This window comes from Manihot esculenta, chromosome 15, assembly GCF_001659605.2.
Source record: "Manihot esculenta cultivar AM560-2 chromosome 15, M.esculenta_v8, whole genome shotgun sequence".
In the NCBI taxonomy this organism is placed as follows: Eukaryota; Viridiplantae; Streptophyta; class Magnoliopsida; order Malpighiales; family Euphorbiaceae; genus Manihot; species Manihot esculenta.
The window spans coordinates 8,246,787-8,266,939 of NC_035175.2; the positions used below are offsets into that span (position 1 = coordinate 8,246,787).

Genomic DNA, 20,153 nt, shown 5'->3' on the forward strand with positions numbered 1-20,153 from the left:
ACCCCATGCAGTCTGACTATCTCATCAACGTACACCTGCGCCAACTTGTCCACAGAATAGCCACTCCTGACAGGGATGAAGTGAGCAGATTTGGGAGTCTGTCCACAATCACCCATATGGAGTCCAATCTGTGGGACGTCGCCGGTAACCCCACTACGAAGTCCATAGCTATATTCTCCCATTTCCATTCTGGAATAGGTAGCGGGTTAAGCATTCCAGCCGGCTTCTGATGTTCCAGCTTCACCCTCTGACACACTTCGCAGGCTGACACAAACTGTGCCACTTCTTTCTTCATAGCTGGCCACCAGTAAACTTTCTTCAGATCTTGATACATCTTGGTGGCTCCGGGGTGAATGCTGTATCTTGCATTATGAGCCTCTCTCATAATGTCTCCTTTTAGCCCTATGTCATCTGGTACACACAATCGACTCCCATAGCGGAGGATCCCCCTATTGTCAAATCTGAACTCACTGTCCTTGCCTGACTGAACAGTCCTGGCAATCTTCACTAACTCTGGGTCCTCATGCTGTTTCTGAGCCACCTGCTCCAGAAACACGGGTGTCACTTTCATCTGAGCAACCAAGGCACCTGTACCAGATAACTCCAACTGTAGACCTTCATCAATGAGCTTGTAAAACTCCTTCACCACTAGTCTCCTCTCTGCCGTGATGTGGGATAGACTGCCTAGTGACTTCCGGCTCAGAGCGTCTGCCACGACATTCGCCTTACCCGGATGATACTGAATCTTGCAATCATAGTCACTCAGCAGCTCTACCCACCTCCTCTGTCTCAAATTCAAATCTCTTTGACTCAAGATGTATTGCAGGCTCTTATGATCCGTAAAGATCTCACATTTAACCCCATAGAGGTAGTGCCTCCACATCTTGAGTGCAAAGATTACTGCTGCCATCTCAAGGTCATGTGTGGGGTAATTCAACTCATGCTTCTTCAGCTGCCTAGAAGCATAAGCAATCACCCTCTCATTCTGCATTAGTACGCAACCCAGTCCCACACGGGACGCATCACAAAAGACTGTAAAGTCTTCATCACTAGATGGCAGAGCTAAAACTGGTGCTGAAGTCAACCTCTTCTTAAGCTCTTCAAAACTCTCCTCACACTGGTCGGTCCACAGAAACTTCTGATTCTTCCTGGTTAGCCTGGTCAGAGGAGCTGCAATTTTCGAGAAGTCCTGAACGAACCTCCTGTAGTAACCTGCCAAACCCAAGAAACTCCTGATCTCTGTTACTGAAGTGGGTCTAGGCCAGTTAGCCACAGTTTCTGTCTTCTTGGGGTCCACCTCAATCCCATTCTCTGACACTACATGCCCCAAGAACGAAATGCTCCTTAGCCAGAACTCACACTTGGAGAACTTGGCATACAAGCCATGTTACCTCAAGGTCTGTAGAACCAACCTCAGATGATGGGCATGCTCCTCTGCATTCCTGGAATACACCAAGATATCATCTATGAAGACAATAACGAAGTGATCCAGGTACTGGCTAAACACTCTGTTCATGAGGTCCATGAATGCTGCAGGGGCGTTAGTTAACCCGAACGGCATTACAAGGAACTCAAAATGCCCATATCTGGTCCTGAAAGCTGTCTTCGGTACATCCTCTTCCCTGATCCTCAACTGATGATACCCGGACCTCAGATCTATTTTGGAGAAACAACCCGCTCCTGCTAGCTGGTCGAATAGATCATCGATCCTTGGCAATGGGTACTTGTTCTTGGTAGTGACTTTGTTCAACTGCCTGTAGTCGATACAAAGTCTAAGGGATCCATCCTTCTTCCTCACAAACAAAACTGGAGCACCCCAGGGTGAGGTACTCGGTCGGATGAAGCCCTTATCTACCAGCTCCTGTAACTGCTCCTTCAACTCTTTCAATTCTGCTGGCGCCATCCTGTAGGGAGGGATAGAGATCTGTCGGGTTCCAGGCATCAGTTCTATCTCAAACTCTATCTCCCTAGCAGGTGGTAAACCTGGCAGTTCGTCTGGGAACACATCTAAGAACTCTCTAATCACTGGCACCGAGGCGGGCTCTCTAACCTGACTGCTAAGCTCTCTCACATGAGCCAAATACCCCTGATATCCCCTCCTGAGCAACCTACGAGCCTGAAGGGCTGATATCAGACCTCTAGGTGTACCCCTCCTGTCTCCTCTAAAGACAACCTCAGACCCATCCTGACCTCTGAACCTGACTACCTTGTCCCTGCAGTCCAAGGTAGCACCATGGGTAGATAGCCAGTCCATCCCTAGAATGACGTCAAAATCTGTCAAATCTAGAACCACTAGGTCGGCGGACAAGCATCTTCCCTCAACAAACACAGGACTACACTGGCAGACTGACTCTGCCACAGATGGATCACACTTGGGTCCACTGACCCAGAGAGGACACTCTAACCCAGAAGTCATCAGACCCAACCTCCCCACGGCTCTCGGAGCGATAAAAGAATGAGATGCGCCAGGGTCCATCAAGGCATATACATCTGAACAACCAATAATTAAGTTACCTGCCACCACGGTGTTAGATGCATCTGCCTCCTGCTGTGTCATTGTGAAGATCCGTGCCGGAGCTGATGGACCTTCACCTCTGAAACCCGCTGAAGAAGAGGCTGCCCCTCTCCCTCTGCCTCTGCCACTGGCCTGAGTCATGGCTGAAGCTGCTGGCTGCGCCACACTGCCTGAAGCTGTCTGCTGGGACTGAGCCATCGGGACTGCTCTTGGACAATCTCGAGCCATATGCCCCTCCTGACCACATCTGAAACAGGCGTTCGTCCCAAACCGACATACTCCCCTGTGTGGCTTACCACACCTCGCACAAACTGCATTATCCGCACCAGAGCTTGAGCCACTCCCAAATCCCAGACTGGACTTGACTTTATTCCAGAACTTGTTCTTCTTACCCTTGGGCTTACCCCATCTCTTACTGCCTGAAGCTGCTGCACTCAGAGTAGAGGGATCTAATCTTCCCCCACCCAGAGTTTTAGAATCGGAAGACTGAGCCACTGACTGCTTAACTGTCCCTTGAACGATGGCACTGGCCTCCATTTTCCTGGCCATATCTACTATGGCATGGAAGCTCTCCCTGTCCACTGACTGGATCAAGGAGGAATACCTGGAATGGAGTTTCATAACATACCTCCTTGACCTCTTCGAATCTGTATCCAGACTCTGCCCAGAAAAAGGCAACAGCTCCAAAAATCTGTCGGTGAACTCCTCCACACCCATTTCATCCGTCTGCCTCAACTGTTCGAACTCTATCATCTTCAGCTCCCTTGAACTATCGGGAAAAGCCCATCCTGCAAACTCGTTTGCAAACTCTTCCCAAGTCATGCTGTCTACTCTCGGTTTCACATAATTCTTGAACCACTCCCGTGCCTTCTTGCACTTAAGCGTGAACCCGGCCATCTGAATGGCTCTACTGTCATCAGCTCCAATCTCATTTGTGATTACTTTAACCCTTTCAAGATACACAAATGGGTCATCCCCTTTTTCATACTGAGGGGCACCCAATTTCATGTAGTCGGTCATCTTAACCTTGCTCCCACTGGCTGAGCTAGGTCTAGGTGGCTGAACAACTGGGGCTGCTGGTTCTGCAGGTGGTGGAGGTGGTGCAACATTTTCTGAGGTAGGGTTTGCTGGATTTGGATAGTAGGGTGGAGGTGGATACATTGGGTACTGAGAGTATGGTGGGTAGTATGGTGGGTATGGCATCTGTGTGGGATAAGGGGTGAAACTAGGGTAATCCGATGTACCTCCCATCGAATACCCGGGATGTTGTGAGAAATGTGGGTAGTGAGGTGGCTGAACAAATCCCGAGGCCTGAGTGCCTCCTTGGGACTCTCCCATACCTTCCTCTGACATGCCAACTCCCAGACTGCCATCCCTCCTCTGCTCTACATCCATCTCATCCCCCATGCTCTCAGACATTCCTCCCTGAACTGTTCCTCTGACTGATCTGCTTCTACCCAGATCCAAAGACCTTCTAGGGTCTCTTGCTGCTCTTTCTCGGTTAGACCTACTAGACATTGCCCTAGGCAATGCTGGAGGACGGGCGCTCATGCCCTCATCCTCAGGTGGTACTCCAGTCAATCTTGCTGATCGACGAGTTCCTCTCATCCTGTTTTCTGAAAAACAGTACACATAGCACAAACATTAGCATCATATGGTTCATGTGGGCACACATGAACCCGCATCACATACTTCACATATCAGCATATCATGCATATTATCATGGCATTTCACATCATCATGCAAGACAGGACTCCACATCCTATCCTAGTGGACATGATCTTTCCTATTGTGCTTGACCTTCTATAACATCTATGAGCCCGACACTCTAGGTCCGACCATATGAACCTAGGGCTCTGATACCATTCTGTAACGACCCGAAAATTGGACCGCTACCGGCGCTAGGATCCAGATCTGCTTAAGGCCGCCGGGACCCGTAGCAAGCCTGACATATAACCTGTAAACCTGTATAATCCCATACATGATCCACAACATACATAAAAATTAAAACTTTTCTTTCCATACTCATCAACCAAACTCAACCTGTGCATAAATATAAACATAACCTTGATCCCTCTGTGGGATCTCATCTGTGCCCTCAATGGGTGACATACATCTGTTGAGTTGGTTTACATAAACATCATCAAAATCTCTAAGATCATGTATTAAAGGGATAGCACAATCTATGGTCAAGCACACACTAACATCCATAAACCTCATTACATGACTATACTGTACTTTTACATTACAATTTGATCATGTCCATTGCTAGCTATTACATAAGCATGACTTCTTTACTCTATCCGGACTCCCGCACTATACTGTACCTGCAAGCCTGGGGGTAAAGAGAGAGGGGTGAGCTAAAAGCCCAGTGAGCTGAACTATTAAAACACATAAATACTATGCTCTATGAAATGCATCATAACACAAACAATTCACATAAGGGTTGGGTGAACTTGTCACCAATTAGTCCAAGCTAACATAGTGCCAGGCCGTAGCATGGGGTCCTGGTCTTCCTGTCATACATACATTACTTACCATTATTCCAGGGCCTCTTCTGGGCTCTTGGTCTTCGAGTCCACAATCGTGCCAGGCCGTAGAATGGGGTCCTGGTCTTTCATTTCCGTGCCAGGCCGTAGAATGGGGTCCTGGTCTTCCTGTCATGGACTAATTGGGTCATCCAACATTCACCCACATCAACAACACATGATGCAATGCGGCATATTCGTGAAACTAATGCAATCACCCTATTGCATATTCATGATGCATGAAACATGATAAAACATTTAATTTAAAAGATTAAGTTTAGTTCCACTCACCTCTGGCTGACTCTGACAACACCGAAGCAGCTGAACTCACTGCTGGGGTCCTCGGTTCCTCGGGTCCGAACCTACACAGGTGGACTCAAATGAGGGACCAAACACACCTGAACATAACTATAAACTACTCCCCAAAAACCCCCTAAAACATCATGAAAACATCACATAAAAACATGTAAGAAATGGCTAAACAGGGCACTTTCGGCGGCAGGTTCGGCGGCCGAAAGTCCCTCCAGAGCCGAAAGTCAGGCAGGTTCGGCGGCACCTTCGGCGGCCGAACCTCCCAGACAGATCCGAAAGTCTTCTTTCGGGGGCAAGCTTCGGCAGCCGAATGCTGCCTCCACAAGGGGGTTCGGCGGCCGAAACTCCCTTCGGCGGCCAAACCTGGTTTCTGCCAGAAGGGCAGAAACTTGGTTCACATGAACCCCTTGCCTCCCAAAACCTCAAATCATGCATAAATCTCAACCAAAACATGCATACAAGTTCCTAGGGGTCTCAAACAGTCATATACCCCAACTACAACACTTCAAACACACACAATCAACACACATTGTTCAAAACATCAATATTAACCCATAACTCAACATATAACCTAACATGCATTTCTACCCATAGATCTTGCATAAAACTTATTTAAAAACACATAAGGAGCTTAAGATCGGCTCTTACCTCTTGAAGATCGAGAGGGAGACGACCTAAACTTGGAGATCCACGAAAATGAGCTCCTGAGTTCCCAAAGCTCCAAAACTTGGTTTAAATGCTCAAAATGTGCAATGTGAGTTTAAAACTCAAGAAAAATGGAAGAGATTTGGAGGAAGAACACGAGAGTTGCAAAGGGAAGGTCGGAAGCTTGCTGTGGCCGAAAATGGGAGAAAACTCGCCCATTTCGGCTAAGTGCCCCTTTTATAGGTGGCTGGCCAGGCCACGTTCGGGGGCCGAATGCGCTTCCGCATCCATGCAATGTTCGGCGGCCGAACTTGACTTTCGGCGGCCGAACCTGGACTTCCCTAACTCATGCTTTCGGGGGCCTAACGTGCCTCCAAAACGCATGCATGTTCGGCGGCCGAACTTGACTTTCGGCGGCCGAACCTGGGTTTTCCTCCAAGGACTTTTCATGCAAAAACTCATTTAATTTCATACTTAAAACCATTAAAAACATGAAAACATTTTACAAAAACATGATTTTACCCTTCTAGAGGTCTCCGACATCCGAGATCCCACCGGACGGTAGGAATTCCGATACCGGAGTCTAGCCGGGTATTACACAGGTGGACTCAACTGAGGTACCAAACACACTCTAAACAACTCATAATAACTGTTAAACAACGCCCCAAAACCCCTCTAAAACATCCTAAAACAATCACATAAAGCATGCAAAAGAAGGCTGGACAGGACACTTTCGGCGGCAGGTTCGGCGGCCGAATGTTCTCTCCAGAGCCGAAACTCAAGCACCTTCGACGGCCGAATCTCTACTTTCGGCAGCCGAACCCTTTCGGGGGCAAGGTTCGGGGGCTGAAACATACTCCAGAGACGAAAGTCTCTAACCTTCAGCGGCACCTTCGGCGGTCGAATTCCCCTTCTAGAGCCGAAACTCAAAACTCTCGGGGGCGGGGTTTGGCAGCCAAAGCCACCTCCTCAAGGGGTTCGGCGGCCGAATGTACCTTCGGCTGCCGAACCTGAGTTCATCCAGAACTCATCCTCGACGGCAACCAAGCTCCTCACTCCTTCCCAACACCCAAAACATGCAAAACTCACTCCTCAACATACATATACTCTAGTATATGTACAAGGGGTCCAAAACTAACTTAAAACCCCAACAAAAACAACAAACATAACACATATACAAGCTGTCACCCATAAAACACCAAAACACATACTTTTACCCTAATCATGCAACTCTACCTAAAACCTCCATAAAACCTCTAGAAATTAGCAAAAGAGGTTCAAGATCTTCACTTACCACTTGAATACAAGAAGATGAACGATCTAAACTGAGAGATATAGTGTAACGACCCGGAAATCCGGACCGCTACCGGCGCTAGGATCCAGATCGGCATAAGGCCGCCGGGACCCGTAGCAAGCCTACTATGCATCCTGTACAGCTGGTATAATCCCAAACATGATCCAACATAAGCATAAACTTTAAAACATAAAGCTGTGAAACTTTTTCTTTACCCTGTTTGACCTGTGTATGCACTATGACTGAACTCATAGAACCCCTAGGGTCAGCATACCTATGTCAAACTCGGTCCATCACATGAAACAACATAAAGTAAAACTCATGTACAAAGGGATTATCCAGCTCGGGCCAAGCACAATACTAAAACTCTGATCATATAACATAATATCATTAAACAATACAACTCTTTTTACATCAAAACATAAACTTAGATTACATCATGTCCACAACTACTCTATTACATAAGCATGACCATGGACGTATCCAGCTGATCTCCTGACTATCTCTGACCCTGCAAACCTGGGGATAGGGGAGAGGGGTGAGCTAAAAAGCCCAGTGAGCAGAAACTAAAAACATTTGCTTTAATTCCACACTTTTTAGGTATTTTATTATTCATTTTATTTATCAAATCATTTAACTTTTTCTCAATCATGCTTTCATGAAATGCAACACATCACAGCTAATCACATAAAGGATGAATTTGTCACCACTAGCCCTCTGCATATCATAACATGTCTAACTGCACCAGGGGCGATTAGGCCTCACCTAGTGTTCGCTTGCATAATTCATATCATAACATGTCCAACTGCACCAGGGGCGATTAGGCCTCACCTAGTGTTCGCTTGCATAATTCATATCATAACATGTCCAACTGCACCAGGGGCGATTAGGCCTCACCTAGTGTTCGCTTACATAAACATAGTACCAGGGGCGACCTGGTCTTTTCATCTCATATCATACCATGGCATATCATATCATATCATCTCATCTCATACTGAGGGCTAAGGATCATCCAATATCCATCCACATCAACAACATATTATGCAATGCATCATATTCGTGGGTTCTAATGCAAAACAACCTAATACATATCATGGCATTTTATGATGCATGGATCATGCTCTAAAACATTTAATTTATTTATTTTAAATTAAGAGAGTTGTGTTCCACTCACCTGTGACTAGCTCAGGGCCGACTCTGAAACGGCTGACACTACTAAACACCTCGGTTCCTCGGGTCCGATCCTACACAGGTGGACTCCAGTGAGGTGCCAAACATACATAAACATAACTCTACTATACTCCCCAAAAACCCTCTAAAACATCCTGAAAACATTACATGAAAACATGCAAGAAAAGTCTGGACAGGGCACTTTCGGCGGCACCTTCGGCGGCCGAAAGTCCAGACAGACCCGAAAGTCAGGCACTTTCGGCGGCACCTTCGGCGGCCGAAAGTCCCAGACAGATCCGAAAGACAGGCAGGTTCGGGGGCACCTTCGGCGGCCGAACCTTCTCTCCAGAGACGAAAGTCAGGCACTTTCGGCGGCCGAACATTACCTTCGGCGGCCGAAAGTCTGCTTTCAAGCCAAAACTCCACTTTCGGGGGCAAGGTTAGGCGGCCAAACCATGCATCCTCAGGCAGGTTCGGCGGCCGAAACCACCTTCGGCGGCCGAACCTGAGTTCATCCAGAACTCAGCCTTTGTGCATTTCAAGCCTCCCAAACCTTCCATACACCCCAAAACAAGCATCCGACTTCTCAAACACATGCATACGTCCTTAACCATGCACAAGGGAGCTCAAACAAGCTTAAACTCCCAAAAACAACATCACATGAACATACATTATCATACATTGGGCATAAAACCCACATAAACCCTAACATGCATATCTACCCATCAAAACCATCTTAAAACTTCATGAAACGTAAAGAAAAACATAGATCCACACTTACCTCTTGAAGATCGAGGGTTGGTGCGACCCAAAGCTTGAGATGTGGAGAACCCAAACTCTTAAAGTCTCCAAGCTCTCCAAACCTTGATCCAAGCTTTAAAACTCTTCAAAACAACCATATAGCTTATAAAACGTGAAGGATTTGAAGAAAAAGCAAGAAAACGACTAGAGGAGGACATGAACACACCTGAGCTCGAGAATGGGGAGAAATCTCGCCCATTTCCGGTCTGAGGGGCTTTTATAGGTGGCCAGCCAAACCTCCTTCGGCGGCCTAACGTGCATGCAAAACACCCCCATGTTCGGCGGCCGAACTTGAGGTTCGGCGGCCGAACCTGGTTTGTTCAATCAAGACTTTCGGAGGCCAAAGGCGCTCCCGAAACCAACTCATGTTCGGCGGCCGAACTTCACTTTCGGCGGCCGAACCTGGCAAAAACCTCCTTAGTCTTTTCTTTTCAAAACTCCCTTCTTTTTCATTTAAAACCATGAAATCAGTAAAAATCATTTTAGAAAACACATTTTACCCCTCTAGAAGACTCTGGCATCATCAAAATTCCATATTCCAACGGAGATTCCGCCGGAAGGTAGGGATTCCGATGCCGGAATCTAGCCGGGTATTACATTCTTCCCCCCTTAAGAACATTCGTCCTCGAATGTTCAAACATCAAACATGAATCAAGCATACATCGGCAAGCAAGCAACAAGCAAGCAAAACTTAAAAACCTCTCTTCTAAAAGAGAGACACGGTCATTGCTGGAGTATAAACTCTCGGTCTTCCTGGTGCACTTTTCATCTTAAGGTGATTCTAAGGGACTTTCACCATCGGGATTTCCCTGTTTCCACACTTTCTAACTTGTGTGTCTGCGGTCCGTACTAACTGTCCAACATAGGTGAGATCCTTTCTGATCTCCACCTCTGGTTCTTTCCAGAACCTCACTCGGACTCGACACTAACTCATATACCGTGGAAACATGGAAAAACGAATGGATCTCTTCCATAGAAGTGGGTAAACCTAACTCGGGGAACACATTCCCAATCCTTTGCAGGATTTCAAGGGTCCAATGTATTTGAGAGCTAATTTACCCTTTTTGCCCATAATGAATCATCCTCTCTTTAGGAGACACCTCCAGCAAACCTCGACTTCCTCGAGAACCTCAACACGCTTCCGCTGCGCACTCTGACAAAACTCTTCTTCCCTTCTGAAACTCTACATGCCTCTTACGGACAACTTCATAACTCTCCTGCTGACTTACAGCAGTTCTGATTCTCTTCATTTTCTGACTATTGGTCTTCTTCTTACTGTACTAAGGGATGGGGTAAGCTGCCAAGTGGTTTCCGGTTGAGGGCATCTACCGAAATATCTGCCTCAGCCGAATATACCGAACCTTGAAATCGCGAATACTACGCAGTTTTTACCCATCTCCTATACCTCCTGTTCTTCTCCCTTGACTCAAGATGTATTGCAAGCTCTTTCGATCTGTAAGGATCTGTCCACATACCTTATACAGGTATCGCCTCCACATCTTGAGTGCAAGTATTTCCATTGCCATCTCTGGATCATGTGTAGGATGATTCAACTCGTGCTTCCTCAGCTACCTAGAAGCATAAGCAATCATCCTACTACTTTTCATAACACACAACCTAGTCCCACACGGGACGCATCACAGGACACTGTGAAATCTCCATCACTGGCGGACAGAGCCACCACTGGTGCTGACATCAACATTTCCTTTGGCTTTTCAAAGCCCTCATCACTCTGAGTAGACCACACACCTTCTGGTTCTTCTTGATCCATCTGGCCATAGGAGCGGCAACTCTAGAAAAGTTCTAGATGAACTTCCTTTAGGTAACCTGCCCAACCCAAAAAGCTCTTGATCTTAGTCGTTACCATGGGCCTGGGCTAGCTAGCTACAACTTCAACTTTCTCAGGTCTACTTCACCTTTCTTTTCTTCGACACACATGACCCAAGAAGGATATGCTCCTCGACCAGAACTCGCATTGGAGAACTAGGCATCCAAGCCATGTTCTCTCAGGGTCTGCAATCCTGATTTCAGATGATGGGCATACTCTTCTGCACTCCTGGAACTTGCTGAGATACCGTCAATGAAGACAATAACGGAGTGATCCAGAAACCGACTAAAACTCTGCTTATGAGGTCCATGAATGATGTAGGGGCGTTCATCAACCCGAACGACATTCCTAGGAACTCATAATGCCCATATCTGGTTCTAAACACTGCTCTTTGTACATTTCCTTCCTTTATCTTAACTGATGGTACCTGGACTTCAGATCTATCTTGGAAGGGCAACTAGCTCCTGCTAGCTGGCTTAAAATAGATCGTCGATCCAAGGTAACAAATACTTATTCTGGGTAGTGACTTTGTTCAACGACTAGTAGTCGACACAAAGTCCTAGGGATCCATCCTTCAATCCTGCAACAACACTGGAACACCCCTAGGCGAAGTGCTCAGTCAGATGGGAACCCTTAACTACCAACTCTTAAAACTGATCCTCATAACTCTTCTAACTCTGTTGATACCATCCTGTGGGGAGGGATAGAGGTTGATCCAATTTCATGCATTACTTCTATTTCAAACTCTATCTCCCTGACAGGTGGTAGCCCTGGGAACTCATCTGGGGAAACATCTAAACTCTCTAACAATGGGCACTGAGGCGGGCTCCCTGACCTGACTGCTATACTCTTTCTCAAGAGCCAGAATCCCTGACAACTTTTCCTGAACAACCTAAGAGCCTATAGGGTTGATACTGAACTTCTAGGTATCCCTATTTTGTCTCCTCTAAAGACTACCTCTGATCCATCCTGACCTCTGAACCTGACTACCTTGTCTCTGCAGACTAGGTAGTACCACTAGTAGAAGGACCAATCCAACCCTAGAATGACGTCAAACAGTCAAATCTAGAACAGCTAGGTCAGCTGGAAGGCATCTACTCTCAACACATACTCTGACTATGCCGGCAGACTGACTCTGCCACAGATGGATCACACTTGGGTGTACTGACCCCAAGGGGATACTCTAACCCATAAGCTATCAACCCATCCTCACAAGGGCTCACAAGCAAACAAAGAAAAGAGAAACATCAGGGTTCATGAAACAGACACACCAGAACATACCAGAGTGAGATTACCTGATCCCATCGGGTTCGATGTGTTAGCCTCCTGCTGAGTCATGGCGAAGATCCGCGTTGGAACTGATGGACCTTCCCCACGGGAACCTGCTGAAGAAGGGGCTGTCCCCCTGTCTCTGCCTCTACCACTGCCCTGACACATGGATGGAGCTACTGGGTGAGCTACACTGCCCGAAACTGTCTGCTGGGACCGTGCCACCAAGGTCGCGGTGGGACACTCACGTGCCATGTGCCCTTCCTGTCCGCACCTGAAGCATGCTGTCGTCCCAATCAAACAGACTCCCTTGTGCTGCCTACCGCACCGTGTACATCTGGAGTTACCTGAACCAGAGCTCGAACCATCACCTAAACCCAGACCAGACTTTATCTGTTCCCAAAACTTGCTCTTCTTCGATCTTCTGAGGCCTCTGCCTCCCTTCTTACTCTTTGTGACAGCCTCTCTTAGAGGGGAGAGATCAACATCACTTGTCCCCGGGATTTTGGAACCCGAAGACTGTGCCACGTACTGTTTAACTGTCCCTTGGACAATGGCACTAGCCTCCATTCTCCGTGCCATATCTACTATAGCATGGAAGCTCTCCCTTTCTGCTGATTGAACCAACGAGGAATACCTGGAGTGAAGCTTCATAACATATCTCCTAGACTTCTTCAGGTCTGTGTCAAGACCTTGTCCCGCAAACGGCAACAGCTCCAGGAACCTGTCCGTAAACTCCTCTACGCTCATCTCTTCCGTCTGCCTTAGCTGCTCAAACTCAATCATCTTCAGTTCTCTGGAACTATCCGGAAAAGCCCATCCTGTAAACTCATTGGCAAACTGTTCCCAGGATAAGCTCTCCAACCTTGGGTCCACATAGTTTTTGAACCATTCCCTTGCCTTCTTGCATTTCAATGTGAACCCTGCCATCTGAATGGCTCTACTGTCACTTGCTCCTAGCTCATCTGTTATCATCTTTACCGTTCTAAGGTACTCAAAAGGGTCATCGCCTGCTTCGAACTTGGGGGCATCCAACTTGAGGTAATTTGTCATCTTTACTTTACCCCCAACTGATGAACCAGGTTTGAGTATCCGGACATCAGGGACTATTGGTTCTGCTGGTGGAGGAGGAGGTGCAGCATTCCCTGGGTTAGGGTTAGCTGGACCTGAGAAAAAGGGTGAGGATGGAAACATGGGGTACTGTGGGTACGGTGGGTGAAAGGGAGGATAGGGCATAAAGGTGGGATATGGGTTATAGCTGAAGAAATCCGACGTACCTCCCATCGGATACCCTGGCCCTTGCGGGTAGGGTGGATACTGCGGTGGAACAAAACCCGAGGCCTGAGTGCCTCCTTGGGACTCTCCCATATCCTCTACTGACATACTCATGCCCAAACTACTATCTCTTCTCTGGTTATCCTCCTCTGTTTCCATCACATCCGCTGACATACCTTCATGAACTGATCTCCTCCGACCTGCATCAAAAGACCTTCTGGGGTCCCTTGATGTACTTTCCCTGATCGTCCTACAAGATCTTGCTCTCTGCAGAGCAGGGGAATGGGCATCCATGCCCTCATTCTCTGGCGGAGCTCCAGTCAATCTCGCAGATCGACGAGTTCCTCTCATCTTGACTTCTGAGAGCATAACATAGCACATAAACATAAGCATCTTATGGTTCATGTGGAAACACATGAACCTGCATCACATACATAACATACATATCATAGCATTAATGCACATGCTCATCGTCATGGCATTTCACATCATCATACAAGACAGGACTCCATATCCTATCCTAGTGGACATGATCTCTCCTATTGTGCTTGCCCTACTATAACCTCTATGAGCCCGACACACTATAGGTCCGACCATGTGAACCTAGGGCTCTGATACCATTCTGTAACGACCCGGAAATCCGGACCGCTACCGGCGCTAGGATCCAGATCGGCATAAGGCCGCCGGGACCCGTAGCAAGCCTACTATGCATCCTGTACAGCTGGTATAATCCCAAACATGATCCAACATAAGCATAAACTTTAAAACATAAAGCTGTGAAACTTTTTCTTTACCCTGTTTGACCTGTGTATGCACTATGACTGAACTCATAGAACCCCTAGGGTCAGCATACCTATGTCAAACTCGGTCCATCACATGAAACAACATAAAGTAAAACTCATGTACAAAGGGATTATCCAGCTCGGGCCAAGCACAATACTAAAACTCTGATCATATAACATAATATCATTAAACAATACAACTCTTTTTACATCAAAACATAAACTTAGATTACATCATGTCCACAACTACTCTATTACATAAGCATGACCATGGACGTATCCAGCTGATCTCCTGACTATCTCTGACCCTGCAAACCTGGGGATAGGGGAGAGGGGTGAGCTAAAAAGCCCAGTGAGCAGAAACTAAAAACATTTGCTTTAATTCCACACTTTTTAGGTATTTTATTATTCATTTTATTTATCAAATCATTTAACTTTTTCTCAATCATGCTTTCATGAAATGCAACACATCACAGCTAATCACATAAAGGATGAATTTGTCACCACTAGCCCTCTGCATATCATAACATGTCTAACTGCACCAGGGGCGATTAGGCCTCACCTAGTGTTCGCTTGCATAATTCATATCATAACATGTCCAACTGCACCAGGGGCGATTAGGCCTCACCTAGTGTTCGCTTGCATAATTCATATCATAACATGTCCAACTGCACCAGGGGCGATTAGGCCTCACCTAGTGTTCGCTTACATAAACATAGTACCAGGGGCGACCTGGTCTTTTCATCTCATATCATACCATGGCATATCATATCATATCATCTCATCTCATACTGAGGGCTAAGGATCATCCAATATCCATCCACATCAACAACATATTATGCAATGCATCATATTCGTGGGTTCTAATGCAAAACAACCTAATACATATCATGGCATTTTATGATGCATGGATCATGCTCTAAAACATTTAATTTATTTATTTTAAATTAAGAGAGTTGTGTTCCACTCACCTGTGACTAGCTCAGGGCCGACTCTGAAACGGCTGACACTACTAAACACCTCGGTTCCTCGGGTCCGATCCTACACAGGTGGACTCCAGTGAGGTGCCAAACATACATAAACATAACTCTACTATACTCCCCAAAAACCCTCTAAAACATCCTGAAAACATTACATGAAAACATGCAAGAAAAGTCTGGACAGGGCACTTTCGGCGGCACCTTCGGCGGCCGAAAGTCCAGACAGACCCGAAAGTCAGGCACTTTCGGCGGCACCTTCGGCGGCCGAAAGTCCCAGACAGATCCGAAAGACAGGCAGGTTCGGGGGCACCTTCGGCGGCCGAACCTTCTCTCCAGAGACGAAAGTCAGGCACTTTCGGCGGCCGAACATTACCTTCGGCGGCCGAAAGTCTGCTTTCAAGCCAAAACTCCACTTTCGGGGGCAAGGTTAGGCGGCCAAACCATGCATCCTCAGGCAGGTTCGGCGGCCGAAACCACCTTCGGCGGCCGAACCTGAGTTCATCCAGAACTCAGCCTTTGTGCATTTCAAGCCTCCCAAACCTTCCATACACCCCAAAACAAGCATCCGACTTCTCAAACACATGCATACGTCCTTAACCATGCACAAGGGAGCTCAAACAAGCTTAAACTCCCAAAAACAACATCACATGAACATACATTATCATACATTGGGCATAAAACCCACATAAACCCTAACATGCATATCTACCCATCAAAACCATCTTAAAACTTCATGAAACGTAAAGAAAAACATAGATCCACACTTACCTCTTGAAGATCGAGGGTTGGTGCGACCCAAAGCTTGAGATGTGGAGAACCCAAACTCTTAAAGTCTCCAAGCTCTCCAAACCTTGATCCAAGCTTTAAAACTCTTCAAAACAACCATATAGCTTATAAAACGTGAAGGATTTGAAGAAAAAGCAAGAAAACGACTAGAGGAGGACATGAACACACCTGAGCTCGAGAATGGGGAGAAATCTCGCCCATTTCCGGTCTGAGGGGCTTTTATAGGTGGCCAGCCAAACCTCCTTCGGCGGCCTAACGTGCATGCAAAACACCCCCATGTTCGGCGGCCGAACTTGAGGTTCGGCGGCCGAACCTGGTTTGTTCAATCAAGACTTTCGGAGGCCAAAGGCGCTCCCGAAACCAACTCATGTTCGGCGGCCGAACTTCACTTTCGGCGGCCGAACCTGGCAAAAACCTCCTTAGTCTTTTCTTTTCAAAACTCCCTTCTTTTTCATTTAAAACCATGAAATCAGTAAAAATCATTTTAGAAAACACATTTTACCCCTCTAGAAGACTCTGGCATCATCAAAATTCCATATTCCAACGGAGATTCCGCCGGAAGGTAGGGATTCCGATGCCGGAATCTAGCCGGGTATTACATATAGAGCAACTCTCCTTCAAACTCTCCAAACCACAAAACGTCTCTTTTTAGCTTAAACCCTTCAAACCAATATGAAAACCAATCAAACCTTTGCAAGCTTTGCTAAAACCATGAAAAATACTCATGGAGGACATGATCTTACCTCTGGTCGGGAAAAGACAAGCTATCCTTATCCATTTCACCGACTGGAGGTGCTTTATAGGGAGCTGACCGACTCACCTTCGGCAGCCAAACCTGTATGCAAAACCATGCAACGTTCGGCGGCCGAACGTGGAGTTTCGAAAGCCGAATCTAAGGCACTTTCGGCGGCCAAACTTTACTTCGGCGGCCGAACCTGGCCAAATCCTCCTTGGTCTTTTCTCTTCAAAACTCAATCATATTCCACTCTAAACCTTTAAAACACTTAAAAACATTTTAGGAAACCTTTCTCTTACCTTTCTCGAAACCTCTGACATCCTCGAATTCCTCCGGACGGTAAGAATTTCGATGTCTGATCTAGCCGGGTATTACTATATATATATATATATATATATATATATATATTAATCGCGATTACCTCTTTAACAACAATTCATACAAGTTTTGAAGAAGAAAAATACAACTGTTGTATACGTGAATAAAATTATATTATGTTGTGAAAATTAATAAAAGATGTTATAAGGCAATACGATTGAAATTATAAATTAATATTTCTTCTATCTTATAATTTTTATTCATATTAATTATTTTTAAGTATATTAAAAAATAATTTTTTAATTATATTCATATTAAATATATTAAATTTTATTAAATATTAAAAGATATTTTAAATATTTATATAAAAAATAATAATTAATAAAATAAAATTATAATAATTAATTATATATTATTGTAATATATTAAAAAAGTATATAATAATTTTTTAGAATAATTAAAAAAGAAAATATAAATAAAAATGATGAGATCGATAGAGTATCAAATTGATGATGCATGGACTTAATTGAAGTTAATTAATTAACTAACTTCTTATAAATTAATGAAATTATGCAGCTGAAATCAAACACATACGTGGAATTGTGATCCAAATGGCTTATATTCCACATTTACAGCTTATATGTCAAAGCCAAATGATCTCAATTGGATTTGGGATATGTTTTATACCAAAAAAAACAAAGCCAAATGATCTCACTTATTTTTCAGAACGTCAAAAAACCATATAATTAGCCTATTTAATTACCAGGAATAGGCCGGAGTTGATAGATAAGAAAATAAATGCAAATGCAAATGGTCCTACCAAAAAAATATATAATTAAATGAAAATGGCAGGGCAACTGCCCCAGCTCCTTCCCATTCTTATTGGTCTATAAATGAAAGCTTCAATGAGACCATTTCTCAAGACCGAGAACTCTTCTAAACCATTAGATTAATTCAATGAGAAAGACAATGCATTCCTCTCCATCGATGTTGGTGCTGATAGCTTTATGCGCAATTCTGATTGAATCATCTGGAGGCTTGGCCCAGGCTAAGCTATCTCCAACATTTTATGATCAAAGCTGCCCATTTGTCTCCCACATTATTCGTGAAGTCATCGCAGACGCATTGCAAACTGATAAAAGGATTGGTGCCAGCCTCATCAGGCTTCACTTCCATGACTGCTTTGTGCAAGTAAACTTCAATAACCATCATCTTTTTTTTTTTTTTTTTTTTTTTTTTTATTGTTTCTGTGATCAGATGAGGCCTTGATTTAATGAGGAGTTGAAATGTTTATATTGATATTGTTACAGGGTTGTGATGCATCAGTTTTGTTGGACAACAGTGATACTATATTGAGTGAGAAGGAAGCTCTTCCTAATAATAACTCACTCAGAGGTTTTGACGTTGTTGATAAAATGAAGGCTTGGTTGGAGTTTGCTTGTCCTGGAGTTGTTTCTTGCGCTGATATTCTCACTATTGCTGCTCAAGAATCTGTTGCTTTGGTAACGTTGGCTTTCAATATGTTTATTTCAATTTTTTAATGAGAAATTGAATTTTATCACACTAACATATTTTAGATTTCAGCAACGACTATAAAATTTTTGTATTAATATTACTAATTTAATTAGTAATGATCTATGTATGAAATAATGATGGAGTTGATGGCTAGCTATATGCAGTCTGGAGGGCCAATATGGAGAAATCAACTTGGAAGGAGAGATAGCAGAACAGCAAACAGAAGTCTAGCTAATACTAACCTTCCAGGTCCCTTCTTGCCCCTCCAGGGTCTCAAGTCCGCCTTCACCGCCATCGGCCTCAACAACCACACCGATCTAGTTGCCCTATCTGGTAATTTTCAATTATTCTTTTTCATGTAATACTCTCTAATAACTCATTGCAATAAGACTGGATGACTTTTTTAATTTTCATTTAAAATATTGTTGATCGTAGGACAAAATATTTTATTTAATATATCTTATATTAATCTATTCAAGCAATTAATTAAAAAATTTTTAAAAAAATTATAATACAATTATTATTATATATAATATAAATTATGATGGATTTTATGTAATTTTTTATATATATAATTAATATTTAAATATATATAATTATTGTAGATATAATAATTATATTAAATAATTTTTTTAAGAAATATAGCATCGATTTTCAATTTATTTTTTTATTTCTCATTAAAAATTAAGTGTTTCAATTTTTATTAATTTTTTCTTGGCATTGATCAGGTGCTCATACATTTGGAAGAGCTCAATGTGGAGGATTTATCCACCGTTTATACAACTTCAATAACACCGGTCGCCCGGATCCAACATTGAACCCAACCTATTTGCGAATTCTCCGAAAAATATGTCCTCAAGGAGGAAATACAACTGTATTAGCTAATTTCGATCCCACAACTCCAGATACTTTTGACAATGATTATTATTCAAATCTTCTAGTTGGGAAAGGCCTTCTTCAGACAGACCAGGAACTATTTTCAACTCCCGGAGCTGATACTGCTAAAATTGTTAAAAAATTTAGTGCTAATCAGACTGCTTTCTTTGAAAGCTTTGTGGTGTCCATGCTCAGAATGGGAAATCTCAAAGTTTTAACAGGAACTGCTGGAGAGATCAGGTTGAATTGTAGGAAAGTTAATGGAGATTCATCAGGCGGAGCAGACACTCTTCTCGTTAGCTCCATGTGATTTGATAAAAATCTTGTATGAATTCTGTTAAAATAAATGGAAAATTATAAGATACACTTGAAGTATCCTCCTTTACTCATATATAAAATAAATTTTTCTAAATAAATAAATTAATCAATATAAAATATTTTTCTAATTAAATAAAAAATTAAATAATTTTAAAGACAGTTGAAATAAGATACATACATATGTGGGGGAATAAGGATCCAAATG

At 44.3% G+C, this 20,153-nt stretch overlaps 1 protein-coding gene across 1 annotated transcript; it reads left to right on the forward strand.

Annotated features, from left to right (window-relative positions):
• Nucleotides 1-18,145: 18,145 nt before the first annotated feature.
• Nucleotides 18,146-20,003, forward strand: LOC110601331 (peroxidase E5). Its single transcript, XM_021738427.2, has 4 exons — nucleotides 18,146-18,430; nucleotides 18,550-18,741; nucleotides 18,919-19,087; nucleotides 19,483-20,003. Exons 1-4 carry the CDS (start codon nucleotides 18,197-18,199, stop codon nucleotides 19,938-19,940), a joined length of 1,053 nt encoding a protein of 350 aa, XP_021594119.1. The 5' UTR covers nucleotides 18,146-18,196; the 3' UTR covers nucleotides 19,941-20,003.
• The last annotated feature ends 150 nt before the right edge of the window (nucleotides 20,004-20,153 follow it).

Bases quoted from the DNA above. Each gene is read 5' to 3' on its own strand.
- LOC110601331 (XM_021738427.2), top strand. From the start codon at position 18,197: ATGAGAAAGACAATGCATTCCTCTCCATCGATGTTGGTGCTGATAGCT. The intron at 18,431-18,549 runs GTAAACTTCAAT...ATATTGTTACAG, and splicing joins TCCATGACTGCTTTGTGCAA to GGTTGTGATGCATCAGTTTT. The intron at 18,742-18,918 runs GTAACGTTGGCT...AGCTATATGCAG, and splicing joins CTCAAGAATCTGTTGCTTTG to TCTGGAGGGCCAATATGGAG.